This window comes from Cloeon dipterum, chromosome 1 (genome assembly GCF_949628265.1).
Source record: "Cloeon dipterum chromosome 1, ieCloDipt1.1, whole genome shotgun sequence".
Lineage (NCBI taxonomy): Eukaryota > Metazoa > Arthropoda > Insecta > Ephemeroptera > Baetidae > Cloeon > Cloeon dipterum.
In genome coordinates, this window is record NC_088786.1 from 16,356,128 (window position 1) to 16,380,485 (window position 24,358).

The 24,358-nt window shown below is 41.3% G+C and overlaps 3 protein-coding genes across 7 annotated transcripts; 1 reads left to right on the top strand and 2 right to left on the bottom strand.

The window, feature by feature from the left end:
- The first annotated feature begins 24 nt into the window (after window positions 1–24).
- Window positions 25–10,633, top strand: LOC135938631 (kinesin-like protein KIF14). Its single transcript, XM_065482410.1, has 15 exons — window positions 25–166; window positions 496–578; window positions 679–860; window positions 922–1,168; window positions 1,227–1,454; window positions 1,521–1,815; window positions 1,869–2,057; window positions 2,158–2,277; window positions 7,565–7,728; window positions 7,979–8,359; window positions 8,798–9,131; window positions 9,190–9,348; window positions 9,407–9,517; window positions 9,573–9,731; window positions 9,792–10,633. The coding sequence occupies exons 2-15, from the start codon at window positions 502–504 to the stop codon at window positions 10,374–10,376; spliced, it is 3,231 nt and encodes a 1,076-aa protein (XP_065338482.1). The 5' UTR covers window positions 25–166; window positions 496–501; the 3' UTR covers window positions 10,377–10,633.
- LOC135938796 (uncharacterized) lies at window positions 2,355–5,186 on the bottom strand. Its single transcript, XM_065482730.1, has 3 exons — window positions 4,938–5,186; window positions 2,665–3,752; window positions 2,355–2,605 (listed from the first exon to the last, which is right to left on the bottom strand). The coding sequence occupies exons 1-2, from the start codon at window positions 5,137–5,139 to the stop codon at window positions 3,580–3,582; spliced, it is 375 nt and encodes a 124-aa protein (XP_065338802.1). The 5' UTR covers window positions 5,140–5,186; the 3' UTR covers window positions 2,355–2,605; window positions 2,665–3,579.
- Window positions 10,629–24,228, bottom strand: l(1)G0196 (inositol hexakisphosphate and diphosphoinositol-pentakisphosphate kinase). 5 transcript variants are annotated; one of them, XM_065482322.1, is made up of 26 exons: window positions 24,081–24,228; window positions 22,407–22,684; window positions 20,086–20,277; window positions 19,550–19,781; window positions 19,332–19,510; window positions 18,982–19,274; window positions 18,734–18,928; window positions 18,598–18,684; window positions 18,266–18,540; window positions 18,055–18,216; window positions 16,962–17,268; window positions 16,323–16,531; window positions 16,046–16,272; window positions 15,743–15,994; window positions 15,527–15,595; window positions 15,117–15,244; window positions 14,947–15,064; window positions 14,809–14,838; window positions 14,376–14,492; window positions 14,222–14,322; window positions 14,006–14,169; window positions 13,881–13,922; window positions 12,423–12,818; window positions 11,603–11,614; window positions 11,314–11,517; window positions 10,629–11,155 (listed from the first exon to the last, which is right to left on the bottom strand). In XM_065482322.1, the coding sequence occupies exons 2-26, from the start codon at window positions 22,518–22,520 to the stop codon at window positions 10,725–10,727; spliced, it is 4,536 nt and encodes a 1,511-aa protein (XP_065338394.1). In that variant the 5' UTR covers window positions 22,521–22,684; window positions 24,081–24,228; the 3' UTR covers window positions 10,629–10,724. The 5 variants fall into 5 exon arrangements, with proteins under 5 accessions (XP_065338394.1, XP_065338413.1, XP_065338404.1 ...); XM_065482341.1 differs by having other exon boundaries at window positions 18,055–18,204; window positions 19,332–19,486; window positions 20,074–20,277; window positions 24,081–24,227; XM_065482332.1 differs by having other exon boundaries at window positions 19,332–19,486; window positions 20,074–20,277; window positions 24,081–24,227.
- Between the last annotated feature and the right edge of the window lie 130 nt (window positions 24,229–24,358).

Here is a 24,358-nt window from a genome sequence, read left to right on the forward strand (position 1 = left end):
GTCAAAACGTCCCGGCAATGTACCCTTCTATCTACCGCTGTACCGCACTCGCTCTTGTTTGTTATGAGCTTGAACTATCCCTAAAAGATTTCAAAGTTCGAATTGAGGAATAAATCGATTAAATACAAAAGTTAGCAGCTATCCAGCAATTGACACGATCATACAGGTACGTGAATGATGATGTACATATTAGGTTATCGAAATGAATTTTATTTTGATTTCCTGTGAGTTGCATGGTTGTAAAATATACAGTATGTATTACAAGCATATTTTATGCACAAATAAAGATTATTATTATTATTAATGACTTAAAATGCGTCTAGAATCATAAATTATAACGTTATGTAATGTAGAAACTGAAGTTTATTTCGTTTGTTATAAAATAAATCATGCATTAAATTTCAAAAATTTAAAATTAAGAAATGTGAGAGCAATCATAATAATTATGTTTGTATGTATCTATAATTATGTATTTAATAAATCATTTTTTTGCAGTGCACCATGAGAGACATAAATTTGACCAGCAAATGGAGCAATGAAAATAAATCCCGGCAAAATGCCAGTGTAACTCCTAACAGGTTTGTGTTTCCGTCTAAATCACAATGCTTTCGTGTTATAATTAAAATTAATTCTGTCCATTATCATTTATTTTAATAAAAAATGTATAATATCATGCAGTACGTCGAAAGCTACACCAAAAGACCCCCTTAATTCATCAACGACCAATGTGACTATTGAAATGAAAACATTCATCACTCCAAGCAAAAGAGGAAAGGATGGATTTGCAACTCCAAAGAGTGCTGCAACGTCCCAACAAAAGCCTGGCCAGTCTATTTCACAAAGAAAAGCCTACGCTTCCGGTATGTGTTGAGTTATGATGTAATATAATTCCATTTTCACTACTTTGAAAATCTTTTGCAGGTACTGACTCCACAACGACACCTGTTAGGAATTTCACAACCCCCAGTTCTTCATTCAAAACGCCTGATTTGGTCAGGTCAAATTCAGTGAGTCAAAAGCGGAAGCTATTCAACACACCAACAACCAAGCATCCTGACACGCCAATTCCTAAAAAGAATGCAAACCAAAGTCTGCACACTTCAATGGTGGAGTCTGAAGAGGAATGCAATGTAACTGTCGCAGTGCGAGTCAGACCCCTAAATTCAAAGTATGCATTAATATAATCCGATTATTAATGTAAAACGATTTATTTAAAAAAATCGCAGAGAGCGAGGCGAGGGCAGCACTATTAAAACTGATGAAGAAGGTGTTGTCACTGTTGAAACTTCAGATGGCTCAACCCTTAGTTACCAATACGAACACTGTTTTGGGCCTGATGCTACTCAAATGGAGGTGTTCAGAGACTTGGTTCACCCACTTCTGACCAAAGCTCTAGAAGGTTACAACGCTTGTCTCTTCTCCTATGGACAGACTGGATCTGGCAAGACATTTAGGTAAATTTCGTGTGAATTAAGCTTTTTCCTAAACTTTCATTTACTCAATTCAAACTATCTGTCCAGCATGATGGGCATTGAAGCTGTTGACGGATGCAAAATGGGCCGAGAAGCGGGCATAATCCCTCGCTTTGGGTTTTCTCTCTTTGAGAAGATCAATAGAGGCAAGCTGAAGGTGTCTATAGAAGTGTCATACTTTGAGATCTACAATGAAAAGATCCGAGATCTCCTGAGTGATGATCTGGGCCCCAGCCTGCGCCACCAGGCCAAGCCAACGCTCAGAGTCCGGGAGCATCCCCAGGACGGCCCCTACGTGGAAAATCTCACCGTTCAGTCAGTCAGCAGCTTTGATAGTCTCCAAGTAAATGTTTAACCTAAATATTTTGAAGTTATTGTAAATTTCTCATTCGCTAGGGTTGGCTCCGTCTTGGTTTGAGTCGCAGAGCAACGGCCGCTTCGGCAATGAACGACAAAAGCTCCAGGTCTCACAGCATTTTTACCATCACCCTGACGCAGGGCCCCAAAAGGAGTAAGGTGCACCTGGTGGATCTTGCAGGCAGTGAGCGTCTGGTGAACACCTGTGCCACAGGAGACAGGCTCAGGGTATGCGTCCAATTTGGCAGCTGCGTCTTTGCATGAGCTGTATGCCCAACTTACAGTGTGCAATGTCTAATTGTCTCTTTGTCTATTGTTTTCTGCTTAGGAAGGTGTGCGTATCAACACATCCCTTCTGACGTTGGGAAAGGTGATCAACGCCCTGGCGGACAAGACAAAGAAGTCCTTTGTGCCTTATAGGGATTCAATGCTGACCTGGATCTTGAGTGTGAGTACAGTTCACAAATTCATCAGCCTTGTCGGAAATTTCTAGAATTATTGTTCTACAAATTTAAACAGCCAGGGTTACGTTTTTAAAACATTTTGTTTAATTTAAAGCCTAACAGAGCTTATTAGTTTTGGTAAATCCAATAGTATAAAAATTACAATAAGTTAGTGAAAATCGAAAGAAAATGGCGAGCCCATCGTCATCCTGACAACCACCTGACCGCACTTGCACGCTCTTCCGCATTTGCAATTCGAATTTTTGCAGAATTTGTTGACGCAGGTAGTGCTGGCCCCAGTCAGCGAATTTCCCTTACACGAACAACACGAACCTGTAACACAATTAGTGCTTGCACACTAATTAACCAGCCAAACTTGCTTGCGTGCTCACCATTATTGTTGTTATTGCGTGGTACGTCCTTTTTGCCTATCTGCGGCTTCATTTTTACAAGTGTGTTATCTGATAACGCACTTCGCCTTTTTAAACTGTTTGTTTTCACCCGTCGCTGCGCCTCTTTTTTGTCAGCCAACACTTTTGCGTTGGTGTGCAAAGGGACATGCGCGTGACTGCCAGCATCACCAGAAGGAGCCCCAACGTGGCTATCCCGTGCATACACGGAAAATAGGTGGCTTGAATTCAACAAATGCATATTATTTATAGCCGAGAGCTTGCGAAATAAGAGGAACTGAAGTCACTGTCCGGCGTGCATGAGTGGCTGCCGTAAACATTGCTTGATTGCTCTTTGACGCTAGACTAATAGCAATTTATAAGAACAATCTTCAAGCCCAAGGGTATTAGAGTGAAATCAAAACGCAGTTCTTTTATGATTTTGCATGTCTAAAGTTGACGTTTATTTATTTATTTATTTCAGACGTTTTAAGTGAAATCAGACTTATTCAATTCCCAAACCGATTTTAGGCACATTAAATGCTTGAAAAAATAATATTATAACAGTGTAGCCACAATTATTATTTTCCTATACATTCAAAACATACACAGGAAAATTATAACTAACTAATTATTTAACAAATTCAATCAATGATATAATCCTTTTTTTTCAGTTTGTAAAAAACAAAATAAATAATAAGCATTAAAATTAATTAAAATACTTAATTTAACAGATAAGTCCTTTTTAGGAACAGAATTCACTACTCTAAGATTTAGTGCGGGCATTTTTGTACCAAACAATTGCAGTTCTCCTATCAGTAAAATATAGCAATCAAGTCTTATCTCTGGCGACACCACTGGTTAGAAGCCAACACCACATTTTGTGGCTCTGTTCCAAGTCCGTTCTTCGCATGCACTTTATTTCCCTTGCGCCTCCTCTTCATCCTCTTCCTCGATCGTGCTTTCGCTGTCCTGCCGCGACTTGCTGCGAATGTAATTGTTAAGTCGGCGGCGCTGGTTTGCTTTACACATCGGGCAGTTTTTGTGGTCGCCCGACTTTGAAGTCGTCTTGTGCCTTGGTTTTTCCTCCACTGCAACATTCATAATATGAATCATTTTTAACGGCGTATCAAAATGATAATAGTTGCAATTAATACTATGCAGAAAAAAACCTATTAACAATTTGCTTAAGTAAGCTGCGAAAATAAAAATGATGCAGTTTTGCAGTATCTCGTCACGACCAAATGCGCGTTTGCTATGGAAATTGCTTCAGAGCCTGACTAATCATCCTGTTGCCGTGCCTTACAAGCGATAAAAATGCTATTCAATGACACGGTGACCTTGTAAGAAAGGCTATAATTTAGAAGGCACCCTGTCAACTTGTCGCCATTTTAAACTGTAGCTCACCTTGAAATTTTACCTCAAAATTGACAAACTGTTTTTTTAACTTCATTAACACTTAATGTATCTACAACTTAATGAGGTGTTTTATTTGTAAGATTCTAAAATGCTTATCTATATAACAATAATCCTTCTCTAATGTCGTTGATTACTTTTAACGCTCTAAGCATTATCTAGGTTCACGTAAAGAAAGTCTATTAATATTTTGAGCTCTAATTTTTATGCACACTTAATCACATATTATTTCCGGCCGCTCCCATCTAAAAGGGTTAACAAACCGTACAAACCTGTGAAATTCAATTTTTAATGCAGTCGAATTCTTGAATTGAGTGAATTTTCAGGGTAAATATAGTTACTATATGGAGAGATATTGAACCACCTCGAATGTAGATAACGCGCTTATTTATCTCTATATTAAATAGCGAAATCATCAACGACTTGTGCCGCGTCACTTGGTGTCTGGTTAAAATAATGATCTTGAGAAAGGATCTAAGAAAGAAAGCTCTTTTTGTTTGGGCTAACTATAAGCATGACCATGGAACCAACAAACACGGTCTTGTATATATGAGCTCCAGAGCGCTAGCACTGCCAGCAGCTTTCACCAGCCTTACGGCAATAGTAATCAAAACAAAGCGACGTGCGTTGGTGCACGTTTGCATATTGCCGAGAGTTCCTTAGCTAGGACCCGAACGTTCAGAACTGTAAATTCAAAATTAATATCCTTGACCTACTAAAATAGACTCCGTGAATAATTCTCGAAATCCTATTAAAAAAAACCTTCGTTTCCAAAATGTTTCGGTTTTAACGGTTTTCTGCCTGATATTAATACCATTAGGAAAAAAAGACGGGAACCACGTCGCAGCGCTAAAAGCTACCTTTGGATTTGGACTTGTCAGGGCCCCAAAGGATGCGGTCGTCCTCGTAGTTATAGTAGTTGTAGCTGTAGGTGTCGGGCAGGTACATCAGGTCCATTGCGCTCAGGTTGCTCCTGCGACTCTGAAGGGACGACGACGACGGTTGTCGCTGGTGGTCGCTCTTGTTGGAGCTAGTGCGGGCTGGAAGAAAGCACGAAAGCATGTTGTGGCCTCCCCACGCCCGACGCCGCTTTTATTCCTCTCCACTCGCCAAGTCCAACAGCACGAATCGAGCGCTGCCGAAGCTCGAATTGCGCCTCTCTTTTTCTTTCGTCGCCCGTTGAGTACGTGCGGACGTGCAGCACTGGATCGGATCTTTTCTCAATGCCAGTTAGCGCCAACGTGGACAATGAGATTGAAAATAAAAATCCTGTCTGTGAGAGGGCATTCGAGAGTTCACCTGAGCTGATGGTTATTCCTTTAAAATTTGTATCAGAATAGCTCGTTGAAAAATATCATCGTTTTTAATCAGTCAAGGCAGGCAATAATACAAGAAGCCCATATTTGATATCGTTCAAAAATATTTAACTTGAATATCATTTTATTGAAAGAAATTATGAACTATTATTTTTAGTTTGTACTAGTAATAATTTCTTTGGTTTGTTTTTGGTTATTTCGAAAAGGAGCTGAACGAATGACTTATTTGTATATGCGTTTTAATAAATTTATTATTGATTAAAGGTTAGATTAAATAGAATTATTTGATTTTTTTTAATCATTTTAAATGGGCAAAACTAAATTATGAATTTTTGGACTCTGGATTAATGTTATCAAAGTTCAGCTCTTTCATTCTATCGATTATCAGCTATCTCAAATTTCCCAAATCGTTCGTACTGGCCGGCATACACGTAAGAACTTTAATCAGTATAGTATCCGATATTTTGTCTGGATGTTGTAAAAATCTGATTATAGTTCTCCAATCCATCCGTTCTTTTATCTACATACAAATCACTGTTGGTTAATAACAAATGGAATAATCTATCAATCAATTGCATCCTGAGAAAAAAATTTTGACCCCAAAATAATGTCATTTTTAAGATGTTAAAAAATTGAGTTGATTTGTTTGAGCTGATGTAAAAATTATCCATTTAAAATGAAATGTAAATTTCATGTTTATGTTTCGCGGGGTTAGTAAAGCTTTAATTAAAAATTAAATTTCATCATATATAGGTCTTTGAATTTGATATTCTATCAGTGAGAAAACGCTAAGAGATAAATGTTATCATGAAGACATTCTTCACAATATTTTTGTGGGTAGAAAGTCTCCTTTCTATTTCAAAATCAATGTCTTGTTGTTGCAGCTTAAAATTTAACTGAAACCCTTTTTTCGTGTCTACTATTTTGAACAACAGGCGCTTTTTTATCTCATACTTTCGTGTGTTCAAGCGAAAGCCAGGTTCGTTGAACTCGCCGAGTTTGTCTAAACATATCAATGTATCATATAACCTTCCTTCGTTTAACCAGTAGAAGTGTTCCCAAAAATTTAACGAAATTCTTTTCTTGTCGTTTGACATTAACCTTGGCCCCAATTAATTATTTGAGAATTTATTAGCGCGTCCTCCACGTGACTAAATAATGGCTCGTACGTGAAACCCACAATCGTAATTCTTTTCAACAATGCGCGGCAACGTTATCTTTTAGCTTTTGTAAGTACGAACACAAACGTGAGCAATATTTGTTATTTCTCGCAGCAGATCTTGATAATGGCCTATGTCGGGTAATAATAAAACTTTCCTTATTATTTTTTATTTTATTTATTTTTTATTTTTTTTTTGTGAAATATGAAGCTAAACTATTTTAGGTATTGGTATCAGTAGTTAGAAACTCGTCGCTTCCTAGAATTTTGCTAACCGAATTCATTCCATTTTAAAGATTTGTCCCCGGCAATCAGAATGTCAGTCAAGCTTACATTCTTCTCAAGACTAATACGTATATCAAAGCACCATAACTACAATATAATATATTAGCTTGCATTGGCTGGGCGAGGGTCCTATTTATTTCCCTTTGTAAGTACGGTCAGGAAAAGGGCTATTATCAAATTTTAAGTCGGCGTGGCGGCAATCTAAATCTGCATTCGTCAGAGCAGACTGACGCAAACCTACATACAGTTCATTCGCTCGTTATTAAGTAAGTAGTGTTGGACGTTTCATTAATAATTTGCGACCTTCATCGTGTTATCAAACAAAGGACGCGGGAGTTACGCAGTTCTTCAGACACGCACTTTGCCCAAATTTTTATCTATGAATAAGCGGCTGCGTGCCATGCCGGTATAACGCCTAGCGCACATATTTGCAAATTGTAAAGCATAGTTGCACAGTTAATTTATGCAGAGCAATTACATTATCAGATCGGTGCGTCACTGCAAAACAAACAACAACGCGAGTTGTGCGAGAGCTTAATTCGCACCTTCAATCCCCATTATTCATGCATCTCTCACATGTCACTTGGCTGTTCATAACAAATTTCTCACTAATCCCCTAATGCCCTAATAACGTGAGACAGTATAATTAGCAAAAAATAATGCTTGATTCTTTCTCGATTGCCTCACGCACGGTGACCTAATTTCCTAAGATGAATTTTTGCTTCAGGACTCTCTCGGAGGGAGCGCGAGGACAGTGATGTTGGCCACCGTCAGCCCGTCCAGCGTGTACGTGGACGAGACACTGGCCACCTTGAGATACGCGTGCCAGGCGAGGGCCATCGTCAACAAACCGCAAATTCAACTCCAGCAGGGTGCCACTCCTCTGATGCAGTAAGAAATGTTTGATTGTTTTCCAAACAAGGTCAAAATGATAATGCCAATTTCAATGTCTTCTCGTTCGCACTCGCGCCATTTAAAGTTGATATGTTTATCCCATACCCTATTCGTTAAATTATATTTCCCCATGGGTTGTTTTTTCTTTTCCTTTTTTGATAAAAATAAAACTAAACTCTTGCATTCATGGAAACTTACAATTACAATTTTATTATTCTGTCTTTAATTATACTAAAAAAATCCTCAGACGGCAGCTGCATGAAGAGATAGACCGATTGAGGCAGGCGCGAGAGGAGTACGTGAAGCGAGGCGCAGGACAAGAAGTGGAAGCGCTCCAGACGGAATTGTCGTCGGTCCGACAGAAGCTGCGGCAGGTGGAGGAGGAAAGGGCAGAATGGGAGAGCAAGGTTAAAGCCTCTGATCTTGACCGCTCGCGCCAGCTCGCCGCGTTGGCCCGCAAAGGAATCACGACCAGTGACAGGCCGGGGCTAATTTTGCTCACCTCTGACCCGTCCTTGTCGCTATATTATGCGTTGCCCTCTGAGGCCAAGCCAAAAATGGTGCTTGGCAGTGCTCAGCCACCCGCTGACATCATACTTGACTCACCATTAGTCGCCGACAATCATTGGTAAGGGCTTAATTTCTAAATGCTCTTAAAATGCAAAATTTTATAAACATTAACTGGTGTGTTGCAACAACAAAGTGAGACAACTTTCCTGGCTGTCTGAGATATATTTTTTATCAAAACCTATCTGCTATCTAGGGATTTTCGTATTAATCAACTTGCGAATACTATAAAATATTCCAGTTGATTTTTAAGTTAATTTCCATATTCACTCATGGCATATTGAATGCATGCAAAAGCAAGTGTGTCAAGAGGTAAATTTTTGAATTATTTATCATTTTTGTCTAAACACTTTTAAGTTTTTCTCGCATGTTTTTGTAAAACCATTGATGAAAGAAAGAATATTTAATTACTTTGAGAATAAAACTCAATTTTCAATTATTACATACCCAAAAAAGGTGGTTATAACCATTTGTAAAATGATTTTCACTCTGATTCCAGCTCTCTGGAGTTTAAGCAAAGCACTTTCTGGCTGACACCCTGCGAGGGGTGTGAGACGTATGTCAATGGCGCGTTAGTTTCTCATGAGACGCCTCTCTCGAACCGGGATCGTGTCGCCCTGGGAGGCGATGTCTTCCTTCTTCTCAACACCAACAGCCTGGACGTTTGTGATCTAAGCAATTTCGCACCCCTGGTCGATTACGAGTTTGCTAGGATGGAACTGAGCCTGGCGCAGAACGCGCGGCTCAATATGGAGCTCACTGCGGCCAAGCAGAAGGCTCTTGCTGAACTGGAAGATAAGAAAACGCAACTCGAGAAGCTCGGAGCGTCAAAGGTGAGCAATCAAAATGCTTTTTTATGGCCATGTAGACAAAATTAAATTCATATTTTAGGATGCTGCGGAAGCGGAACTCAAGTTGATGAGAGCCGATCAACAGAAGTTGGCTGCCGCTTTGAAGGCTGAAATCGAGGCTGAAAAGAATAGAATCGAGCAAGCAATGGCGCCCTTGAACATGAGCATCGCTCCTTCTTTCAACTCAGACCTCATTCAAGTATAGTTTTAAAATATCTTTGAAGGTGACCATTTTTCTATTATTTTCCATTTCACAGGAACTGCGATCTCTTGAACAGATGTCATCTCCTCCTGTAATGGGACTTCACGAAATACACTGTTTAGTGAAGGAAGCCAATCAGCGTTGCAAGCATTTAGGATTGGATTATGTAATTCATTACTTTATCTCTAAGATTCCGAAACTAATTCAAATATTTTACACAGAAATTTGCTCAAGTTCAAAAGGCGAATGCTGACCTGGCTTCTGACCAGCCAGCTCTGCAACCATGCATCAAAGTCAGAGTCTCAGACAAATATTCAACAATATGCAGCCACGGATTGTTCATGGAAGTGCTAGGGAACATCAGGGATAGCGAAGGAGAGGTAAGTTTCCAAAATAAATAGTTCAGGAATCACATGTAATAAATATATTTCGAATATCAGACCATTACAGAAATTGATTGGCCTAGACAGTTGGAGTGGGCTGAGAATTCTAGCGACTCTCTGAGCTCGGAAGAAAGCATATTGGTTGACATGGCACCTTTCAACCGACAAAAACCTGTGGCAGCCGCAGCATCAGCAGGCGTCGACCCAGAGAAGTGTTTTGCCATCCTACGCGAAACTCTTAAGCAGCTTCAGAGTGTAGCTTTCAAACACCCAAAGGCGGACACATATTTAAGAAACATCTCCGACTCCATTTGCCAACTGGAAAGAGCCTACGTTCACCCAGAATTTGAGTCATTCCAGTCAGAAGTCTCCAGTGTCCATAGCGAAAAGTGTAACGACACAGCCAAGTCCGACTCGTGGCTGAGCGAGGCGCTTGAACGATTACGCAACACGTCAGTCACCTCATCTGTTGTTTCGTCGGCCGCCTCAACGTCCACGCTACTGCACTCTCCGCCTTCGATATCTGCGATTCCAGCAAAGTCCAACATCAGGCAGCCTTCCTTGGCTTATTCTCCTGGCAAAGAAGTTAGATTCAGCATTAAGCCTGCAAGGAAGAGGAGAAGTGGTCCGAAGGAAAATTGAAAGCTTACGTTATTTTTTTGCCAAATGTGGACTCTTCATTATCTATTCACAAGAGCAATTTTTGTCTTATGCTAATGTACAAAGTTGGGCTCTGCGTTATTACCAAAATATTTTTACAGGAATAGGCGCTGCGTCGTGTGCTAAATTGTCAAGCGCAATTTCTAGTTGATAAAACAAATGCGTACTTATGATGTTAAGTTATAATCCTTTTAAGTGTGACAAATTGTTCATGAAGAATAAATACACGTAACGAACAATGAAAAGGCTGAGTTTATTTTTCAATAAACAACAATATTTATATTTGCACTTTCGAAAAACACAAGCTGCACTAATGAAGTGCATCGTCCTTCACGTGGGTGGAGTGGGCATGACTGTGCTCTGCGCATCAGTGCCACTGCTCGGTGACGTGCTCTCTGACTCCGGAGGCACTGGTGGCTCAGGTGGCCACGGCTCTTCTGTAACGGTAACGTCAGGCGCGTGGTCCTCCTCGTCAGAACGTTCATTGAGGAAGTCGTCGGGCGTGGTGGCGACGGAGCCGGCCGGCGTCACGTTGGATGGGTTGCTCGGCGGGAACATGCCGGCAGCGATCTGCGTCGGCATCATCCCGCTGAAGTAATTGAGCAGGCCAGGCGCGCCCTCCTCGCTCAGCAGACTCGCTGAGAGGGACGACGGCGCCGTTGGCTCGCCTCCGACGAAGTAGTCAACAAGCGAAGCAGAGCCGTTTGGTGACGATGGGCCGCTTGAGGAGACAAACGATGGTGGACCACTCCAGCCGAAACCTGCAAGAGAAAGAGCGTGGCTCGAGTGAAATGGTTGGATGCAAGGCGTTACAACGACATTGACTTATCAATAAGTGCCCATGCAGGAGTGATCGCTGTAAACTTTATTTAAGAACAAAAAGTCATGCAGGACAAGAGGACGATGAGTTTAGTCTTACTGCTACTGCTCGGTGACTGAAGGTCGTTTGGCAATCGGGGCTGGTTTCCCCCCGGCAACTTTGGCGGCGAGGCGCAAGACGGTGGCGTTCGGAACGGCGCCGCGGTCATCCTCTCAAGAAACGCGTCCAGCTGGCGAAGGGACAAGGCGTTGTGCAACGTCTCCAGGGGCCGAATCGGGGGTACTCCGCCGCAACCTTCGATGGCTGCAAGTGCAAGAATAGGCTGATGAGACTTAATTTTGAGAGTTAACGAAGAACAGGGAAAAATGATAATTCCAAAATTACTTACTGCTTAAGAGAGCTGGATAAGGGGCGAGTAATCAGGGAAATGTTGAGTCAATTAATGCTTTTTACCTTGGGGAAATTATATTTAATTAACGGTAGAACCCAGGTAATTATTATAAAATGTTATAGGGGTTTTGTAAAATAAAATCGGATTTCTTTAAAATATATCCAATTTTCTATAGAATGATTACTGAAGGAGGTCTCAGCCAGCCGCGCTGTGTCGGCAAATTTTTGGTCACGTGGACAGCCGCCAGCCGCCGTGAATCTTGCTAAGCTGCGCCAGCCACGCCAGCCGCCGGTAAAAAAGTGTCAAAAATTAAAAAAGTGCAGGAGAAAAAATGTCTGGTGGCCCCTTCGGGCCGTTAAGCGCTATCAAACTTCACGTTCAAAATATTGTCTGCCGCGCCAGCCGCCAGTAACAATGGCCAGCCACCGCCGGGCAAAAAATTCGGCTAAGTCGGTCCCGCCAGCCGCCGCCTTAAAGCTCGCGGCTGAGACCTCTACTGAAGAGATACATGTCTTGAAATTTTACTTGGTTAATCAATTATTAAGAGATTGAGCTATGCCAAAAAGACCAATTTTTCTAGAAATAGTAAAAAAAATCATTTTTTTCCAAATCCATTACAATTATATTACATGGAATTTTGAAATCTAATTTTCAAATAGTTCTTTCAAAGGGTTTTGGATAGCTAAAATTTGATAAATTAAAAAATTTCGTTCAGCAATCATGGTTCAAATCAAGATTATACTTTTTTATCTCAGTTTTCTCCGTTATAATTGAGCTTGATTTAATAAAAAAGGAAAAGAGGAATAAGGATGCGCACCTGCGATGGTGGGGACATCGTGTTCGTGTTTAAGAAGGCATGGGGCGCTGACGGCCGCCGTGCCTCCACTGATGACGGCAGTGCTGAAGAGGCTGCTGGCGGAGGTGCCACCCTTGCTGAGCAACTTGAAGAGAGCAGAGGGCATCTGGTGTTGCAGCCGGTGACCCTCGGCACCTGCGTTCATGGGGGGTAAGGACGAGTGTGTGCTGCATGGCGTTGAGAAGGAGCGCACAAAGAACGAGGACAGCGGCGAGGACGGCAGGGTGGGCGAGGACACCGCGAGCCCCAACACCGGCACCGTGCCGGATGGAGATTGTGAGCGCGGGCTCAGCGGCGCAAGGGGAGGGTTCAGCGAGTGGGGGGCCAGGGGGCACGGGGGCAGCGACCACGGTGCCACTGGGGACCACAAAGAAAGAGAGAGCAGATTTGTGATCAAATGAGAAAATGGAACTTTCCACCTCAGTGTGATACGTGTTTTCACTTCACATCACCTCGTTGACATTTTTTTCCAAAATATTTAATCGCATGCAGTTGAATTTTGACATTTTGAAGATTTTTTTCAGGTGAATCAATTAACTTGGGAGTTTTTGCCGAATACTCAGTTTGGTAAATTTTTAAATTCGTAGAGATTTTCTGATAAATATGTATAGTCGTTTTCAGGCAATATAGTCTAAAATTTATTGCTTTTTAATTAAAAAAATATATTTATTTCCGAGAAGCAAGTATTAAGTTTACAAATCAAATGCAGTGTTTGTTTTTTTCTGGACCTTAAAGAGAAAACTGCTGACCGAAAAAGGAAATGGAAAAAAAATTTTTTTTCCATCATTTTGTAGAGTTAGATATGAAATTAGAACCAAAATGAGCAATTAAAAGTTTATATCTTGAACCTTCAGTAGTGAGCTCAGTGAGCTATAGAAACCAAACCTTGGAATGGGATTTCCTTGTTCATGAAGTGATTTTTTAATTTTAATTAACTTCCTGGGGGAAAATCGAGGTTACTGTTACATAATACATATTTATAACACAAATTAAATTGATGTTTTTATACAAAAGAGTAAAAGTTCCACAATATAGTGATTTTAAAAGTCAGGGAGAGCATAGAAAATTTTTATTCGGAGAAAATTCCCAAGTTTTACTATAAACAAGCAGATTTTCTTCCTGCCAAAAAGTTTCTTGAGATCAAGACTTAAGGGTCGCTAGCTGCGAAGTAACAGTAATCATGACAACTCCACAATGAAAGCAAAAGAATCAGGCAGATTAGAGGACAGAAAAGAAAGAAACAGTAAGGGTGCGTTGGGCGGGGGCATCCGGTTCAGGGGTGATTATTTTTGGTAGTTTGCCAAACAGCACACAGCTCATTATAATATATAATGAATGTATGAATGCTATCAAAAGAGGTTTTAGCAGACAAAGAGTTAATCACGAGCCAAGCGCTGGAGGATTTAGTGTGCCCAATACCTGGCCACTGAGCTGCATCCAGGCTCTGGTATCGCGCCTCATCTGTAGGCAGGCACATCACATGTCACGTCCGGGCTCAAGGGACACACTCTTTGCCACACAAAAACTCGCAAACCTCAGCTTACCCTTGTCTCGAGGCGATCGATCCCGCTGGTGGTCGAAGCTGCGGGAACGGGGCTCATAGTCATCCGCGTTCAGCTTGTTCCGGTTTAACGACGAGCTCCGCTGGTTGCTCTCCTCCGCTGCCACAGTCGCCAGGTTCACGTCCTTTGGAGGGCTCGCACGGCACCTGCAGACGTTACTTTTGAAAAGGAACTTAGAAGCGCCACTCTGAGACTCACTTGATGGGAATCGGCTCTGAAGACTTCATGCTGGATGACAATGAGGGCGGCAGGTCCTCGTAGGTATCTTCCACTTCTGTATCCTCCTCGGCAAATATGTCCTGAAAGGAGGGTTTTAGATCGTTCTCACTCAAAATAAAATCGTAAAGTTTACAGGAGTCGGGGTGGTTTTATCCTTTTTCGTTTGGATGCCCATCATTTCGTCAAGCTCAAACTCATCCTCTTCTTCATCTTCCTTAGTCGTACTTCCTCCAGAGTCTGAACCCTGTTGCTGCAAATTGGAAATACGGATCAAATTGCTTCCTTTTTTACAACTAGCTTGCGTGCAAAACCAGGATTAAGCAGGCTCTTATCACAGGTTTTCAGCGACGGAAAGAAATATATTTAACCTGTTTAAAAAAGTCTGGGCTAAAATTGGTAACAACTAGGTGACTAAAAACGATTGAAGATGAAAATCGTTTCCTTGTTTACAACAAACACCAAGATAAAGCAGTATGTTTTAATAAAAATGCCAAAGAAGACAGTTAAAGGGACTGAAAAAATGAAAAGGAGCACTCTAAGGCACAGAATGACGACAACATTGTTACCTTTCCCATTAAACCAGTCCAAAATGCCTGCTGACACAAAACGGAAACATTTCAGAATAATCCCCGTGCTCAAGCCATTTTGACAGAACTTGATTTGACATCAAAAATTTAACGTTATATTAAATTTCGCGGACTTACCATGTTTTTCGAGGTGCCAGAATCATTTCTGCTGTGCGGACGGAAACCAGGACCAGGAGGCAAATTTTTCTGCACGCAGCAGTTTACACCAGGACTGAAGTGTAGCTCCACATGGAACCTGATGAACAATTTATCTACGATTAACCACCAAAACATATCCTATATAGTACCTGGCTTCTGAAAATGGATCTTTTGTTGGATCCTCATACAGCATGATGACCACCTGTGCCATATAGTTTAGCTCAGACACCATCGAAACATACTGCATTGCGCGACGCCACTGTTCGTCTTTCGTTTCCTGAGAAAGAAAGTTTAAATTCTACCAAAAAGTTTAAGAGCACCTGTTAAATTAATTCCATCAACCCAATAGAAAAAGCATGCTTAGTTAACATTTAAGTTATTTTAAATTTAGCAAAAAAATCCCAAAGCTTCAATAGATAATTTCTTCATACTGTGCCAATTAAGTGCAGTTTGAATTCAAAGAACTTTGTTCTCTGATGATATGAGCTATTAATAGGAACCAAGAAAGCAAGGTGCGTCATGTTGTGTTGCATGAATAATTATTTCATCGCGAACTTGCCTTATTTGCATTGCTTGTGTCAGGAGCACAGTTTGGTTCAATTGTGTCATTCTCTGATTGCAGCTTTTTCTGAATCGCGCAAAACAATACAGAGCGAGTCGTTAGTTCAAAATAATCGTTTCGCAAAAAAAAATCATAATCTATTAGTGACTGTTATTAATCTCGCATTTTATAATCGCATTAGGAATGACGATTTAAAAATAGAGCTGAACATACATCTAGCAGTCCTCCGTAACGCAGCACTGTCAGGAGTGAGTGCACGTGGCTCTCACTGGTGAAATACAGTCGAGTGCGGACGTGTCGGCCAGGACTGGAGACGCCATGGGAATAGCGAGGGTTCAGCCTGTTGACATTTTCCTCGCCAAACTCTTCAATGTTTCTCTGCAGGTCGGCTCTAATTTTCTTGAGCAGTGGCGTGCAGATACCTTGGCCTATCGTCAATTTGTTTTGCTTGCTTAAGCCATACTCCTGTAATGCATCAATGTTAAGGAGATTCGCGTTGAACCGAGATGCGATTACTTGAGGGATCACAATGTCGGCCAAGTACTTGGCACATATGTACAACTCCTCCGCTTGCTCAAATTGAAGGGTGTGTTGGTTGTGTTGCAGGTCATATTTGATGCAGTCGTAGATGTCGGGTATTTTTGAAATGTCAAATGTTTTGTTCTTGTTGCAAAAGTCCTTCTCGATTTTTCCCCAACGACGGCCCATCAGCTCCCACGTCTCGCCGTGATACAGAATTGCATCTGCAGCAAAATGGTTTAAGCGGGAGATGATTAAATTCAGTGCTAACTACCTTTGGTTTTAGGGTCTTCCCTTTTAGTCTTGACGATTGCAACCAGTTTTTGGATCAGGTCGTGAACTCTTTCACAGCATCGAACTGGGTTCTTTACAAAGTCAAGAGCGGCAGTTATGGAAGACGCGTTGCAAGGATTCAGCTTTTCCCTGTCTTCTTTCGAGAACTCACGATCCTGCTGCATCAACTCGTGTAGTTTAGATTTTGCCCTGAAACAACATCATGGAATTAGAGCCAATTCCCTTGAATTAAACTTGAAACACACTTCAGATACAAGTTACAAAAAATGAATGAAATTTAAAGGAAAAAAATCGATCACGACTAATATTTGTTACTTGGATGAGAATAAAAGAAAAGAAAAACGAAATCCACCCATACTGACACATGTTATTCTATTATATTCCTATGTATCATTCTTGTGTCAATGGACGGGAAACCCCATGCGTTGAAATTCTTAGTTTAGAACGACACTTTTAGTTCCTTTCCTTTTTTATTTTTGCAATCTTCAGATATTAACAATGCCAATTTGACATTGATGAATGATATTTTAATTTAAAATTTTCTTCAATATATTGTTAGCGAAGGGCCCCCAATAGGAATTTCAGTTCAGGTACAAAATTTGATAAATTGTTTTATTACATGTTCTGGTGTTTGCTGGAGTCACAGTCATTGTCAAGCAGCCCGTTAGTGTTGGCGCTCTTGACCATTTGCACCAGGATGGGTGTGAGTTCTCCTTCGAGTGCAAGCAGCCCCTTGGCAAAGGCGGCTGCCGTCATCTGGACACGCCCCTCGTCAGAGGCGTAAATTTTGAGGTCGTGCCTAAAGGTCGAGTGTAACCGGAGCAGTCCGAGTCCCTGGGTGCCTGCGTACTCTCCTGAAACGTGGCAGCAGTCAGCCACGACGCCCTCTCTTTGAATCTGCTCTGCAACGCTCGGTCTCGGTCGTGCTGCTCACACATACACTCACTCAATTATAATTGGCTTGTGAAAGCATAAATAAAAATCAAATTAATCGTTCAACGAGCTGATGGCAAAATGTGATGAGGAGTATGAAGGGTCTAGCGTGGATGAAGAAAAACAACTTCAAGGGGTTAGAGAAGAACCAGGTTCTGACTAGAAAAAAAGGTTGACATGCGCAAAAAAACTCGGCAGAAAAGTCTCGGCAAAAACCTGGTCAAAACTGCACCAACAAAGCAAACAAAAATTAGAAACAAGGAGGACTTAAAATACACATCAGATATTTCTTACATAACGCAAATTCACTTTCATTCTCACATTGCAGCAGGCAGATTCTAAATCTATTTCAAGGTGGCGTTCTACCATCATCCCATTTATTTACCAAAAACCTAGAAGTGTTTTTCCGTCTAAATTATGTGTTGTGGTTAGTAAGGTTGTCTCATCTAATTGAGCAATTCTTATTTGTTAAGACTACATTGGCAAACTTCTGCACTCCCAGCTACATTCAACCAGCAACAATTAAGTTATTTTCCTCAGAAATGCTGTGTAAAAAGGCACCATGATTTCGCAAGGAAAATATTTCACGCACACATTCCTTTTAAAAGCAGATTGCTGGATAATATGTGACAAGAGTGTGACATTAACTGACAGACTAAGGCGAAAGCTGATATGTTTAGTGTACAGCGGCCGCGATGGCTGAGCTTGGCACTCAGCACGGCATCGTGTGTGCGAGTTAAGAGCGTTAAAAGAGGCGATGTGAGCATAGAGGGGCTCACCCGCTGACGTGTGCCTAAACCTTCTACCTTGGCCTCCGGGATACATGCATCGGAAAATGCGACCCAGCTCCTCAGCCTGCACGCGGCCTGCCGGTGTCAGTTCACCGCCCCACTTGAGAATCAGCACCAGGGACGGCTCCTTTGGCAAATCTAGAAAAAGGCCTTGAACTTCAGTCAACATCACTAGCGAGTTGAAATTTTCAGATCAGACCATCATCGCTGCTGGATCCCCTGGGCCTGCCACGAGGCTGGTACTTCATCTGCACCTTGCGGTTGATGCCCGAAAAGTGACCGTACATCTCGAGCACGCTTTTCAGCTGTTCCAACTTTCCTTGCTTTTCCTCCAATTCTGGGTCGGCGGCTCGGTGCTGGATCTCGGTCAGCAGGGAGCGAGCAGTGTCAAGGATTTCTTGCAGCTGCTTTGGCTTCTTCAACTTCACGTGGCCCTTCCGATAGCCATCGTACTTTTCAAATATTTCAAAAAATCTAGAATATGATTTCAGACAGTAAAGAATATTTTTTATTTTAAATTTAAAGACTCACTTGGGGTGTCTCACTTCAACTTTCATTTTCTGCTTCGGCGTTCTGTCTCCGTGTCTGATCACAGCCACAACACACCGCAACTCCATCCTTAAAAAAAATGTTTTATTTGTTTTCATGAATCTAAAGAAAATGTTACATTTTTCCAAAGGTCGTAGGCACTATTGGTGGGTCATCCAACTGGAATGGAACGTTCCAGGGAATATGTAGGGTTGGCGCGAGCTCACGCAAAATCATGTTGCCAAGAATTTTAGCGCAGTCATCGTAATACTTGTTTGAATTCTTGACAAAACTGAAGCCATTCACATCACAGACAAAGGACTTTCCGTTCGCCCTGTAAATGATCAAGTCTGTGTAAGAAAAAAAGCTGTCAAAACGAGAGCTTACCTCAACAAGTCGAATCCGCAAACGGTTTGTTTGAAAGCCATGCACACCTTTCGTGAAATCAACTTCTCCGCGTTGCTCAGGATCACAGGGTACCTTATTTCTTTTCCTTCACTGTCCCGCTCCACTTTGCCGTCCAGCGCAGGAGATTTTCTCGCCTCGGCATGAGCATAATCAGGCCCAACGGTATACACTTTCACATCAGTGCCATCAGTGGGCATAAAATCTTCGTAAATGAAAGAACCAGTCTTTCTGACCCTGGACTCGGGAGAGTAAACGGAACTTCTGCTGCCAATCTGCGGAATGGTCCAGTAGTTTTAGTTCTAGGTCACGCAATCAAATAGGACGGTTACTTTTCTAAAGAGCCTCTGACTACCCCCGCCTGCAGATGTGGGGTAGTATATGTATATATTGTGGTCCTCAGCGGATACCGGTTTTTCAACAAATGGTTTATTGAACACTACTCCATTCACTTCGACGTGGTCCTCAGACTCCACCAGCTCGTGATCTGAGTGTGAATAAAATTTTAAATCTGGCCGACAATTAAATTTAGATTAAAAAGTAAGCAAACGTTTTGGATCTGGGGAATCTCTATCGAGGACTGCGTATCTTGGTATCTCGATGCCTTCTTTTTCGAGGATCGCGTACACTTTCCGCCTGTCCTGGATGTCGTACTGCATGTGCAGATTGTTGATGATAAACGGGTTGCGCAGGTTGGCATATTGGATGGCTTTATCAAGAGGGAATCCTTTCGAGTGGAATGAGATCAGGCAGTCACAAATTGGCCAGTTTTCAACAGGTTCCTGAAACAAGATTTACTATTTTAGGCTACCCGGATCCCGCGGCACGGCAGAGTGCGTAATTAGGGAACCAGCTGGGGCATGCATGAAAGCTCGTAAACGTATTGCAGTGTTAGCACGTTATCAATTAGCAGCGAGTTAGTGAACGTGCACCAAAAGAGTGTGAGATCAGGGTTCACCACTACAAGAGGTTAAGTAAAAATAGCCAAATGTAAAAATATCAAAAATCGAAGCTTGCTTTAAAGCTGAGCAGGGAAGACACCTAGTTACAAAAAGCAGGAGGAACAAACTAGACCTTGAGAATGACCTCCTCGTTGAACACGACGATCCTGAGGTATTCAAACTCCTGCAGCCGAGTTAGGATTTCTTTCATCGGCTTCGACTGCGACTTTTTGGCCATCGCGCACACCCCGACCACAACCTGCTTTCCGCCATCTTCGCACCCGGACATCTCGGTGTCCAAGCACAAGCCGTCATCGTCCAGACCTGTGCCTTCGCCCTGCAAACAGATTCGATGTAAACATGTCGGTTGCGCAACGCTAACAACTGCGATAAACTAAAACAGATAAAAAACAAAAATAGAGGACGCAGATGTAAACTTAGGTTAAATTTTAATGCTCTTTAGAGGCAGACAGTTCTTTCGGTCGGTAGCGGCGTATTTGCACATTCAGGACCGCTTTTTGGTACTTTACACACAAGACAGCTATTGCACGGACTAAGTGTATGGTTCAATGCACTGTACGATGATATATTCTGATAACACAATACGTTTCCTCTTGTCATTGAGTTCAACCTTGTGGGCTTGCTGAAAAGATTTTGAAAAACGCGTAAATGATTAACCGATTATTTCAACGATATTATAACAGTACGATTTTCGGAAATGACTGCGAATTTTTTGTTGCAAAAATAACGAATAAAAAATGTGTAGGGGAAAAATAAGACACTTTCACACTTCGATTGATCCCACGAGGCTTGAATCAAATATTGAGAGGACGGGAGTGGAGGCTGTTGTCCGAAAATATTATCATAGAAAATTAAAAATTTTTGCGTTCTCCCAAATGCGCATGCGTGATGCGGATAGGAGCCCACTGCGCAGTCTCTTGCTCGCATTAAACGCACGCGCACTAAGCAGAGCCAAAAATCAATCGTCTGTGGATTGAAAATTGAAATATTTTAATAAAATCGGTAGCTAACTGATACTATTGAGGGGAGTGTGAAAAGCAAGAGGGAGCACACAAACAAAGAAAACCAAGACAGACATTCTGTCCCCAGCAGGCCTGTAGGATCTTGGCGTCGTTACTGGCGCGCCACCAGCCGCTCGCCCACTGCCGGACATATTCCATGCCGGAGGAAAGACGGCCGCCGAGTGAGTCGGCCGCGGCTGTTTTATCGTGACTGGCAGATAAAGAGCGCAAGAAAAAATAGCAGCAGGCGGGTGAGGCGGTGTGAGCGAGTTTAGTGCTAATTGGGCATGCGGTTAGCGTTGGGGGGCACACACGGACGCACGGGACAGTACCAGCAACAGCCAGTAGGGCTCTGCGTTGCTGTCCACGTCCACAATGCACACGCCGGGCAGGCGCGCCGCATTACTGTCCATTCTCCCACCTTGACAGCTGCTTCAGCCACAAGAGGGACATAGAGGCGAGAAGAGTTTGTGTAATATTTCAATACTAAGAGTGACGCAACAATTTCGTAAATTTAGATATTTTTCGTTTAAAAAGTTGCTGAGTAAGAATGGAGTGGGAAAGGAAAACTACCAAGTCAATAAGTTTTCCTTTCCCAGACCGCGATACGAAACTAATGTTTGCCTCTGGAAAAATTAGTAGTGTTGAAATCAATAATGAAAGAAGTAAATAAAATAAAGCAGACAGCTTTCAAACCAGTTTCTCACAAGCCAAAGAAAAATAATGTTGCACTAAGGTTCAAAGTACCTTGATGTCAGACATAATAAGTACGAAGCTAACCGCATTTTCCACAGCTCATTAGTTTCAGATTTAAAAAACTTAATTATATATAATATTTGGATCTCCTCTCAAACCAATGAGGGTCAATAGTCTCAAACCAAAAGTCAAGGGCATTGATTGCAAAAGGCCGGAGGAAATTCAATGGCTCGATTTAATCACTCCGGGATATCTCTGAAGGGACCAAACAAGGGGAGCACTTTGAATCTTTTGTGTGCTTTTGAACCAAAAAGAGCAAATAGTTAAACGTTTGTTAAGGTACATAATGAGAAAGATAATTTAAAGATAATATTGTTATCACTGTTGGAACTAAGTTGGTGTTTTACTTTTAATTTAGATAATTAAGAGTAAACTATTAACATAAAAGCTTCACTTTCTTTGAAATTAATCAACATTTTAAATTTTGTGAAAGGCCCGATAGCCACACAATCAGAACTATGCTAATGTGAACCAACTCCCCGATTTATTTTAACCAATCCTGATCTATCTCATATTACTCTTGACTTCCTTAAAAGGCTTAATAGGCAAGTCAAATAGGGTTGGTCCAAATATTTTTTTCCGCAGAATTTGCTAGATACCAAATTTGATTTAAATTTCAACCAAAACTTTTATCTATAATCTGTTTCGACCCGAGCTGTGGTGAGCGCTTATGGGCGCATATAATTACTCTCAGTTTGGCGATCCTCTCTTCGTGCAGGTAAAACGACGGTCTGGCTTTCTTGAGTCCCTGGTAGCCGTGCTCCAGTTCAGTGTACGACATGTCAGTGGAACTGCGTCTCATTCAAGGAAATATGCTTCCCAGGGCGCATTATCACTTGCTGGGCGCGCCCGTCTGTGAGGCAACAAAAGAGCTAACGTCCCTTGTGTACTTTGGAAACCCTCTCGCTTCTTCTCCGATTTTAATAAATCTATTTTCGAGAGGCAGCGATATGCGTGTGTGTCCTCCTGAAATCAAGATCACACGAAAATAGATTCTAGAGTGCTGGTCTGTCAAAAGCGGCAGCTGCTCTCATTAAGTATCGCACCAAACTTAACTCAAGCTTTTAATTATAACAACTATGAGAATCTAGAAAGAGCATGGAAATCAAGCTCTTTTCAACTTGAGCCTCGTTCAGCGAGCGGAAGTGGTATTTTGATTCGATTGAAGAACCACGACACACAGTGCGACAAGTTCGTGATATGAACACAAAGCATTTAGAGAACAATTATTTCAATTTTAACTCTCTATCACAACCGTATTTCAAGAAGGAAAAACAAATCATGATATTAGACAAAAATACATACAATCAATAGTAATAATTGTATTTATTTATAGTTAAATAGCAAAAAAAACAGCAAGCATAAAAAATACAATACTTTAAGGTTTCAGTAGATTCCTCGAAGTAATTTAGATTTACTTAATGCTTATTGCTGACAAACAGCATGCGATGCTAATTTCTGTGCTGAATTGCGCTGAACAGCAATTTCAGCTGTTTAGCAAAATTCAACACTACATGCTAACAGACGAAGTCACTAACGCGCAAAGGAATGCCGCGCAAATTTGCTTTTCAGTCCATTCGTCACAGACAACATCTTTGATAGAAACTGGTGTACTTTATCATGAGTAATTTTCTTTTCAATGCAACCAAATTGCAAGCCTATATTTGTGCTATTTTCTTAACCATTTTTCTAGCCTTTTCTCTAAAAACATTTACGTATCAATATTAGTGTAGTAAGAAATGCATAGAAAAAATAAAGAAGGCAGCCGCTATTAATGAAAAATTTCAACCATGTTAACACATTCGTAAAATATCAATGAATAGGTCTACGTAAGGCTTGGAAAATAGAATAAAAATTGCACTATCATACGTACGGTTTAAAATAGAAAGCAAAAAAGTGGACAGATAAAATTCAAACGCTTTGTTTGCGAGAATATTATATAATAGGATATTATAATAGGTCACAAACGGGTTATTTAGTAAATAAATACATATCTGCCCATGTACATAAAGCTCAGGAGTAAGGCGGCTCTTATTGATTTTCAGCAACTATGTAATATTAACATGCATAATACGGAACAGTTATGTACATAAATAATGGGGTAAATTGTTTCAAATTTGTTTGCTACAGTTACATAGATTTAAAAAAAAAATCCTAAAAAATTATGAAGTCCGAAGTTCCATCAGTTCAAGACAAAGAAGGATTTGAGCGAAAAAAGGTGGCGAGAATCGATCAATAAAATACAGTGGGGTCCAAAGAAGACGTATGTAGACTACAAATTGCTACAACAACTTAAGGTTAAGCTTGCAAGAGAGCGGACAACAGGAGGTGCGTGGAGATAAAAATAAGTACTCTCTAATACCTTCGAGTATATAAAATCGTTGTCCCCTTATCAGTGAGCGAAGGACGCTAAAATCAAAAGCACTCAGTTGTTGTTGTTCGGCAAGGAAACCTTCGCAATTTCGAAGATGGCGGGGTGGAGTGGGATAAAGGCGACTGGGGCAGCAGGGCAAGAGATGGTGCTGCCACCCACTGTTCTCTTTTTTTTCCTTAACTTCTAGCCATTAGAAGAGAGTAAATAAAGGATTATCATTGTAAAGCCTTACAATCAGATACTTAATGGAATCCACTTTTTAAATC

Excerpts from the sequence above, each read along its gene's own strand:
- LOC135938631 (XM_065482410.1), top strand. The coding sequence starts at position 502 with ATGAGAGACATAAATTTGACCAGCAAATGGAGCAATGAAAATAAATCC. Across the intron at positions 1,455-1,520 it reads GGATCTGGCAAGACATTTAG|CATGATGGGCATTGAAGCTG; the intron begins GTAAATTTCGTG and ends CTATCTGTCCAG. Across the intron at positions 9,732-9,791 it reads TCAGGGATAGCGAAGGAGAG|ACCATTACAGAAATTGATTG; the intron begins GTAAGTTTCCAA and ends TTCGAATATCAG.
- LOC135938796 (XM_065482730.1), bottom strand. The coding sequence starts at position 5,139 with ATGCTTTCGTGCTTTCTTCCAGCCCGCACTAGCTCCAACAAGAGCGAC. Across the intron at positions 3,753-4,937 it reads TGACAAGTCCAAATCCAAAG|TGGAGGAAAAACCAAGGCAC; the intron begins GTAGCTTTTAGC and ends TGAATGTTGCAG.